Source organism: Pundamilia nyererei, unplaced genomic scaffold (assembly GCF_000239375.1).
Source record: "Pundamilia nyererei isolate P.nyererei 1_Seehausen unplaced genomic scaffold, PunNye1.0 scaffold00028, whole genome shotgun sequence".
Classification (NCBI taxonomy): domain Eukaryota; kingdom Metazoa; phylum Chordata; class Actinopteri; order Cichliformes; family Cichlidae; genus Pundamilia; species Pundamilia nyererei.
This window is the reverse complement of record NW_005187429.1, coordinates 1029123-1038990: the sequence shown is the minus strand read 5'-3', so window position 1 is coordinate 1038990 and position 9868 is coordinate 1029123. Positions and strand designations below refer to the sequence as shown.

The 9868-nt window shown below is 42.3% G+C and overlaps 1 protein-coding gene across 1 annotated transcript in view; it reads left to right on the top strand.

Annotated features, from left to right (window-relative positions):
* The window catches only part of nobox (NOBOX oogenesis homeobox), a 13685-nt gene extending 9782 nt beyond the window's left edge, over nucleotides 1–3903 (top strand). Inside the window, exons 6-9 of the mRNA XM_005728316.2 lie at nucleotides 64–203; nucleotides 1285–1546; nucleotides 2033–2337; nucleotides 2895–3903. Coding sequence (XP_005728373.1) covers nucleotides 64–203; nucleotides 1285–1546; nucleotides 2033–2337; nucleotides 2895–3349 — 1162 coding nt within the window. The 3' untranslated portion in view covers nucleotides 3350–3903. The remainder of the gene's footprint in view (nucleotides 1–63; nucleotides 204–1284; nucleotides 1547–2032; nucleotides 2338–2894) is intronic.
* Nucleotides 3904–9868: the final 5965 nt, after the last annotated feature.

The following is a 9868-nucleotide window of genomic DNA, read 5'->3' as shown; positions in this document are numbered from 1 at the left end:
TTATCTCTGTACTTTGATTTGATTCATGCTTAAGTGCATTTTTGTTCTTTGTCTTTGTTTTAGTAAGGGAGCCACTTCTTTGTCTCGTTATTATGCTCCTCCCAAGCTACCCCAGCTTGCCCCTGTGCCACCTTCATTCCCCACCATAACCACTCAGAGCCCACCCTCCCACAGCAGCCTGTTGTCCAGCCTCAGCAGCCCAGGTGTGTAAATCCACACATGCACATTTTACGACACTCTGCTTTTCATGCATTAGCTTGATGAGCATTCAGTCTGTCTGTGAGGAGTTCTCTTTATCTTGTTAAAATAAACGACTCAACCCAAATTTAAAATTGCATACAAAGGTGTTAAAGATCGCATCACCCTTCAGCTGAGCTATGATGTTAGCAAGCTCTGTGCCCTTTTGTTTTGCACATTACACATTTGCCTAATAAGCGACATCCAGTGCAAAAATAAATATACATAATCATTAAAAAGAAATCAAACATGCAGACCTTCCCACCGTGGCGAGCTCTTGTGTATAAGTGAACAGCTGAAAGTAGCATTGGAAAAAAAAATAGGTCCTACATAAAACTGCTCATAACAAGGTTTTTGAATTTTTACTTTAGTTTTGTTTGATTAAACAGACGAAGCTGTTAAGTTTTTTTTTGTAATGTGAAGACCATTTCGTTCCATTGATGAAAAGGGAAACATCACAACAAAACTATCTAGATGGATACATAAGTCTAAAGGTCAGAGGAAAATATGTAAACTTGGATTTGGGATTAAGTTTCCCTTCAACCTGCATTATCATTCCTTTGTGAGGCGCTGATGAATGATTACAATCAGAATACTTTATTAATCCCAAAAGAAATGATCTCAAACCGGACCAGCTTAAATTCTTTGATGTCTGGATGATCAAGCAGCGATGCAGTCACTCCACCTCCATCATGGCTGAAAAATTTCGTTACATTTGTTTAGGACCCTCTGTTAACATTAGTTATTTTTACTGGAAGAGAGGCGGACAAAGCTTGTCCACCAAAACTCTTTCAGTTGTAGGGTCGGTTATGTAAAGTAGCAGCAAATTTGACCTCGATAAAATTTGTGGCTTTTATGGCATTACAAACATAGGTTTTTAATTAACGGATTTTCCTACATATGAGGAAGTGTTTATAGAAGAATGAAATCTTTGTTCAGCTCAGCAAACCTTCACACTGCAGGTTGAGATAGTAAAATTACACAGAAACCAAACTACAGTATCTCTGCCTAATCTTACTTTGTAATTGCTTGGTTTTTATCTGTTAGGTGAAAGCAGAGTGAGGGATACAGGCCAGCAACAGCTTTCATCTCAGGAGGGTTTGGTGGAGTATCCCCCCCGTCCCATGCAGAGCCCTCCCCCTCTGCGGAGAGCCAGCCTTCCTCTTTTCACCTCGACCTTTAACTCTGCAAACCCCACTCCTCCTCTCCTCAACACACCAGCCCACACCCCACCCCTCTTCCTGGATGCTCTGGAGGGTGGCTCTACCTTGGCCCACCGTGAGACCCAGTCTCTGCCGACTGACACCAGGTCAGCTCCACTCACAGCAAACTGTGACATGAATACTAGAGGATGCTTCAAATATGGATGAGTATAAGAGCTGACAGCAGGACAGAGAGTAGGCAGAGAGGGAATCTGTGAAATACTGATGGCTCACACAGCGTCTGTAGTAGCAGGGAGTCAGTTTTAGCTAAAATATGCTGTGAGAGATTGCACTTAGTCACTTTGTTCTTATACAATTATGGTTGTATGACTATAGATGTGTGACAGCACTAAAACTTCTACTTTGTAGATACGGTTGGCAGTATCTGTGCATGTTCAGTAACGCAGATGTACTGCATAGAGATAGTGGCAGAAACCTCATAAATAATGTGAGACCTGAGAATAAAACTCTGATTGTGTCTGTCTGCCTCGATATCACTAGAAGTAATCATAAGTGCAACCACAACCTACAGATGGAGCAATAATCAAAGATGTTCATGTTTGTCACTAAATTCTTGTTTGTGTTGTCCTCAGTTTGCTCTTTGACTTGGACTACCTGACGTCTAGCCAGCAGAGCAACACTCTGTCTTACCAGCTCCAGACCTCCTACCCCACCAGCCAGCCTCAGCTCCAACCTCAAGCATCTCTGCCCCGCATGACCTACTTCACACCATCCCCCTACCTCACCCCTAACCCTCCAGAGTCTAATCCTACTTCCTACCTGACTTTTGGCCCTGGAGGAAACTCGACAGGAGTGGTGACCTATTCCACCACGGGTCATGCCTACTTTCAGTCCCAGAGTGCAGGTCAAATCCTACTGCAGTCATCTGGTCACCACGGTGAGTCACTGGGGTAAAATGAGATTGCATTAATTGATGTATTGGAAAAAAATATGAAATTTTACTCTGACAAAAGATCCTATAGGATCAAATGGAAAGTAAAAACTATACACCCTACATTAGTGTAAACTAACCCAGAAGTCAAAAGAAAGTTTGACTTGGTGCTTTCTATGTAAACAGATGTTTGCACAATCATTGAACAAGGATTCAGTTTTTCAATAATTATTTTTAATCTTGTATTATACATTGCTCTCATCACTGTCATATCATCAGCTTTAGTCACCATTTAGTCAGTGGTGCAAATTAGAAAGATCAGAAGCTTTGTAGTTGGATGTTTAAATTGCATGGTGATTTAATAAGGAAATGTATAGGTCAGCATTGATTAATAAGACAAAAGGGAGTCATGTTGAGGGCACAGGAAAAACATTAGAATTAAATGGTATGCAGATACTCTTGGCATTCTTAGTCTTATGACGGGTGAAATGTTTGAGGTTTCAATTACTGCCACTGAAGCTGAATTTTCAGTCTGTTTGGATTTGCGTGTGTTTTCCATCCAGCTGGGATTACAGCGTACCAGTCTTACCCATGGGGCAACATGTGCAGTCAGCCAGCCATGCACCAGCGTACTCAGTGCCCTCCTGCTTACCCTGGCAGCTTGGGACCCGGTCGAGAGCACCAGCCTACCTCTTCCACCACCCTCCCTCTTCCTTCGTTCTTTCCTGGGGAGGACCAGGAGTCGTTGCATGCAAATTCCCAGAATCCTTCACTCAACCAGACTTTCACAAGCAGCACCACCAGCACCGCCACCGTCCTGCCACCTGTGTCAACGCTGCGGCACTCTTGCCTCAGGGTGGAGGATACTCCAGCCAGGGAGTCATTGCTAATGCCCTCGCAGGTCAACGCGGCCTCTCCAGAAAGCCCTGCAGTGCCCTCTTGTGTCAAAATTGAGTATGACAGTCCTAGAGAGATCCACAGCCACTTCCACTGCGACTTTTCTCCCATACATTTTTGACTTTAAGTGTGTGTGAGTGTGTGTGCATGTGTTTCAACTGTCTATGTAAATATAATATATGTGGATTTCTAAATTTCCTGTTTTTGTTACTATTAGGATGTTCTCAGCTGAAATGTGAAAGCCACCAGGCTTTAGTTTGCTGGCTGCAATAAATGCTCATTGCGCTGTTAATCATTTATTTCTGCATTTAACTTGGTTTTATAATCTAAAACAACAATTGAAGCATATTTTGTTTTTGTCTTTCGATGTCCCTTTTTAGGACAGTTTGTTTTTGCTCAAATTGTAGCTTATTTCAGGTACCTCAGAAAAGATATCTTGGTACCAGTTTAGAAATCAGAACGAGATGTGAAGAAACACTACACTGAAAAATAACATCACCGAGTCTGTATTTTTTAAATTGGCTAAAGAATTAATCAGGGACATTCAAGTCTGGCTTCAGTCACATGTTCTGCTAAAATATGGTGATAGAAATGTTGCACAAATGTAACCTGCTATATTTCAGAGGAACCCCCACCCCACCCCCACTGTTCAATAAAGACACAAATATACTATAATATCCTTAGAGTTATAAATAAGTTAGAAATATATGTGTAATATGTAGTCCTGTTGCTTTTTTGTTTTTGAATGTTAGGGCTTTAAAATGTTTCTGGTTCCAATGTCTCTGTGATTCGGTTAAACTGGATAAAGAATTTGTTAACATTTGTCAGTCCTGCTGTGGTCACCCATAAGTAGAAGCTGATTTATAAACTGATAATATGATGTGTGATCATAATGGTCCACAACTCTGGCCATCAAGATGAAGGTCATGGCTTTTTTTTTTTTTTCTTAGACTGGTGGATCTCCCCTCAAGGTTTTCTCCCCGTGCACTTCTAAACTGTTCCCAGTGATGCTGCTAATTTTAGATCAATCCTGCTTTGCACGCTGGATTTTCTCCACTGTGTCAAAACTGAGATTTTGATCTAAAGTTTCATATCAGAAGAGGACTGGTGGTGAAAGCAGATTATGTTCGTGTGATCCAGGTAGTTCACATCCCTCGTTTTGGGATCCTCTAATTTAAATGAGGGGTTTTTGTCCGGTTTGATTCATGCTTGAGTTAATCCTATGTTGGTGGTTTTTAGTGTGAGACAACCACGTGCCAGTATCTGTAGCATTAAAGATGCAGTTTTTCAAATGTTCCTCTGCTGGGGAGGAGAATGGGTTTGACTGACAGTCTGTAATCTGATGGAGGAAGATCACGACAGTGGATTTTAGAGCAGAGTTACTCCAGACAATTACTAATACAGCCCAAAGTCTTAATCTGTGTTGCCATCTGCTGTGTTCTCACACTTACTGCACTTGCACACCCTTTATCTTTAGTATGCAAGTGAGTAACAGAGGCTTGTGGAAACCAAATCCCTATATGAAATCACACCTCTGAAAGAGCTGAAGGCTTTTTCCTGAGACTAAAAAAGACGTTTGGGAGCAATGTGACATTTCCTTGTTCTCTGTAAAATCAAAGGTTTCCTGTTTTAACTCTAGTTAATATTCCTGGTTTGTACTCCCGCTGTTTGTAAAGTTTGAAGTACAGCTTGGAATGGTGTGGGAGTAAGAGAAGGAGATATGATGAGAGCAAAGAGGAGGTGGCAGGGACTGAGGGAGCAGATAAAGGACGGGGGAGATGGAGGGACTGAGGCAATCTGCTGGTCTAGGAACAAGGGAGGAGAGCTGAGATGAGCTGTTGCTATGGGAGGAGAAGAGGATGATGGGTGGGCTCTGCCAGTAGGCGTGGGAGGGAAAGAAGATGGGGATGAAGGAGAAGTGTGTTTGTAGCACGGGGAGGGGGTTCTGGGATGAACAGAACTGTTGGTTATGTAAGCTCTGTATTTGGTTTTTAATGAACCTCTCTCTTCCTGCTCACTGGCTACTGAGCTGTTACTGTTGGCAGGAGACGAGCAGCATAAACACACACACACTCGCGCACATACACAAAAACTTCATTTGCAGTGCAAAAATTTCTTGCATAAGAAGGCACGCACAGAACTTTATTTTGTGAAGAAGTGAGGGCTCTCTTCAAACTCAAGAAATTTTTTTTACTCGGGCTGAAGTCTGATACTGATTGGCTCTTTTTTTGTGTAGTACTCGTGCTATTTACATAATTTCAGAGTCCTTCATGTATCACTGAGCTTACACATGTGACTGAGGAGCGCTTCATGTCGGGTTACTCTGTAGTTATTTTTTCCAGGACTTCCCTCGTGTGAACAGAGAGCGTTCAGAGCACAGCTGGAGGGGCACGACTGTGTGTGTGCGTGTGCAGATATGTGCATACGTGTGTGAGCACAGGTTTGGGATGCTTCTCTCCAGCCCGATCCCACCGTGTCAATATTTACTCAGTATTCTGAGACTTGAAGAAAGGCAACTTGTTTCAATATTTATGGATGTGGTCAAACATTAAATCCTCCCACTCTTTCCAAAAGCCGTGACAGTATGCGTGCACACGCACCGACTGACGGTTAAAAAGTAAAAGAAAACCCCACACTGCTCGGTCAGATCAAGTAATGGAGTTTATTGATATTGGTGGATAAAGTTTATTGATCTAACAGATTGAAAGTAATGATGTTGGTTGTAGAACAAAACCGAGACACAGTTTGGAGTTCCTCCAGTCGCCTGGTTCAAATAGCATTAAACTGTTGATTTTTTCGTTTGTTTTTAGAAGATATGACAAACAGACTTTGTTGGGATTGGAAGAAGATGGGACACGAGGGCGAGTTGCTCAGGAAAATAACACCCTATTGGATAAAATAAATAGATTTGTGTGTTCAAGCGTGGCTTTAAAAACGAGGACAAACAGTGGAAGGTCCAGATTTGACAGCGATAAAATATCTCAGCTAACCTTGTTGATAGTAAATATTTCCACTAAAAGTGGCATTATTTGTATGCTGCCTTATGAAAACGCTTAATGGCACGCAGTGAGGCTGAGACGGAGGAATGTGTTTGTTTTACACTTCTTTCCATGCACTCCCCGGGTCTGGCAGTACTATTGTGATGATAGTTTTCTAAACCGAGCACCTTGAAATGGTTGGCAGAGAAAAAAATAAACTTACAGGAACGTTTCCCTTTTTGGGGAAAAAAAGCAAATACATCATGTCTTAATATTAGATTTCTATTTTGCTACAAGAAGGTAAACGGATGGGTTGGAAAAAGGAAAACCTTATATAACTGTGTAGTTTGAGCTGATTGTGGGTGTCCAATGAATGATCATTATTTTTTTTATTTTTTTTTTAATTGATTAGTGCTTAAAAATACTATTTTTCCAAAGGTTTCATAATCTCATAGAGCAGCTTTGACTTGGGCGGTAAAGGGGAACTTCTACTAATCGGAAGGTGAGTGGTTGATCCCGGCTTTTCCTGTCCACATCCCAAAATGTCCTTGTGCAAGACACTGAACCCAAACGCCTCTGTAATGCCAACAAAACCAGGCTGTTTACCATAAATACCAGGCAATAACTCCAGGACTCCAGGGCTCATTCGGCTGAAGGACTGATGAGCTCATGCCATGGTGAGGCATCAGACATCCATCTGTCTTTCTGCAGTTTTTCCTGCACTATTGGTCAGAATCAAACTTACCAACAATGATTGACCAATGGGTCTTCACCCAAATGAAGCTCAAGGTCACATGTGACACACACACACACACACACACACACACACACACATTTTCCCAGTATTGGTTTGCTTGTGTCGCCCATGTTACCATAATTAATGACTTTAGGGTTGGTCGAGAGCTAAGGCTGAGGTGTAGGTGTAGTATTGAGTCCTGGCAATACTGACTGTAACAGGGCAATGAGCTGGTTTGTCAATCCATTATGACCAGTGTAACTTCAGGTTTCAGTGTTTTAACAGTATGATGGTGACAGATTTTCCCCAGCCTCTGCGTTTTAGATGATAAACCTACTAAATAATCAGGCAGTCCTTGTGTTTTGTACACAGGTCATGAAATAACACTGAACAATTCAGCAGCCACTGAAATTAAATGTGCTGGTGGAGCTGTACCATAATTTCCAGTTCTAATGATGGTTAATGGCCTAATTGCAGGTATCTGGCATAGATGCTCACTGCTGACTGGATCTTCTGTAAATGTACTAAAGTGGAAAGTACAGTGTTTAAATGCATAGCAACTACTACACATGCTTCAAACCCCTCCATTCTCTCTAATTCAATAAGATCTAAAGGCCTTTACACACCGGATGTGTTAAAAATATATATTTTTATGCCACCGTTCACTCCCTGATTCACACCTGTTTATTTGTACACTCAATTAAGACTCCTGACCTCAAACACTCTGATTCACTTGATAAACCAGATTAACTGTGTTGTTGCTTAATAAGAAGGACCCACAGGTAGAGTGCTCAGCTCTAAACCAAAAAAGGTGTGTGATTAAAAAAAACAACTGATAACTCAGCTCAGTCTCAATCTTTTGCTGGGGTGTTTTCCTCCAGTAGGCGGGCAGCGAATGACACAGGCAGGTAAGTTTTCTAGGATAAAGAAGGAGAAGGCAGGTGAGTATAGATTCAAGGATTGGTAACAAGGAAGCATTAAAACACCTAAGCACCTCTACCACACTATATTACTTCTACCACAGTATGCTAACAATCTGATAACAAGTGCAGAGAAGAGCCAGGAGGAGGAAGCACAGTTAGTGAAACAATCACACACCCACACGATAAAGAGAAGCTAGACCAAAGGGCGGAGAACAGACAGAAATCAGGCCAACACCTAAAAGCACAGGGGACCACAACAAATTTGCCCTGGATATAAAATTGGATTAAAATATTTATCCTAAATTGTTGTTGAACGACTTTTTTCTCTGTCAAGCAAAACCACCTTTTTAAAGGTGGCATTTAAAATTTTTCTAAACTAATGATTAGCCAAAGATTAGGGAAAAGGTAATCTAGTTAACTGGTATTCACAGTCCTTCTCTACTGTCATTAAGTAAGATCTGCTCTGCAGTCTTTTGAATCATTTTTCCGTATTTGAGCTGTTCTGCTCGATATCTGTGTGACTAAAGCCGTGCGTCAACACAGGATGATAAGGGTTACCCAAGGAGAACTGAACAGGGCTGTTGAAGGACATCAACCCAGCAGCAGGACTACTATCTGCTCCTTTGTTTGTGGAGGAACAGGAGGAGGAGCACTGCCTGAGCCCTACAAAATGACCTCCAGCAGGGTACCCGTGGATGTCTCTGACCAAACCTAAGCTAACCTAGTCAGGTTAACTTTAACTGGCCTCTCTGTAGAACGTCTGTGGGATATGTCTCCTCAGATGATCACTGAGCCACTCCCAAACTGGTCATGATGTTGCAGATTTGTTCACACCTGTCACAGGTGCTCAGTGTAAACCTGTGAAGAGAACAGGGTGCCAGTGGTGGACCTGCCAGTTCAATTGCACAGTGCTGGGATGCGAGCAACATAATCGTTGTGCCCTTGTGACACCTTCATGGACTCTGTTTCTTTCAGTGCTCCTCCAGTTTATTGCTCAAAGGAGCAGACACTGGTGCTACTGCTGGGTTTATATCCTTCTCCTCTATCTGTCTTATTCTTACCCCTGTTAGCACTTTAATTTGCACCAAAACAAGTGAAATAGATTCACAGTGGTTTTCACTTCCTTAAATGAACAGACTGATATCCCTGAAGTTTCGCTGACTTTGTGTTTTACTGCGATGAACGAATATTCCTGTAATGTTTTTGAGCAGAGTAGTTCTCAAATGCAGGTCCGGTTCTTTCAGTTACCTGCTTATGTTTGCCCAGCCTGCCGGTAGACAGTGTTACATAACCTGTGTGTGTGTGTGTGTGTGTGTGTGTGTGTGTGTGTGTGTGTGTGTGTGTGTGTGTTACTACATAATGCTGTGCATGTGTGATGTATCTTCTCTTATGAGCCAAACTGACCATTTCCAGAGATGACACACTGTCCAGGAATAACATCTCTTCTCTTTTTAATCTCTAACATTTCACCACTATTACACACACACACACACACACACACACACACACACACACACACACACACACACACACACACACACACACACACACACACACCCTGTTCAGTTGGTTTTGCAGCATGTTCACTTGGAAATCTGACTAACTGGTTACTGTACAGCCAGAGCCCCGACTCCTCTTCCCCTCACAGACTCCCTCCTCAATTGCGGCTTGTTCAGTGAGTTTGTGTGGAGGAGGAAGGGGGTGGGTGGGGGTTCAGAGGAATGTCTGCTTGTGTGTGGGGAAAAGAGGGGTCTCTGTTGAGTGTGTTTGTGTGGACTCTATAGCAAGATTAAAGATGTGTACATGAACTTATTGATGAAAGTGTGTTTTGCTGCTGTGTTTACTCCAATGGGGCCCTGCTGCCTGTCATACAGTGGAGAGTATATGCCAGAGAAGTTCAGGAGAAGATGCTGAAAAAAGGAAATCTGATTTACCTTTACTCTCATTGTGTGTGTGTGTGTGTGTGTGTGTGTGTGTGTGTGTGTGTGTGTGTGTGTGTGTGT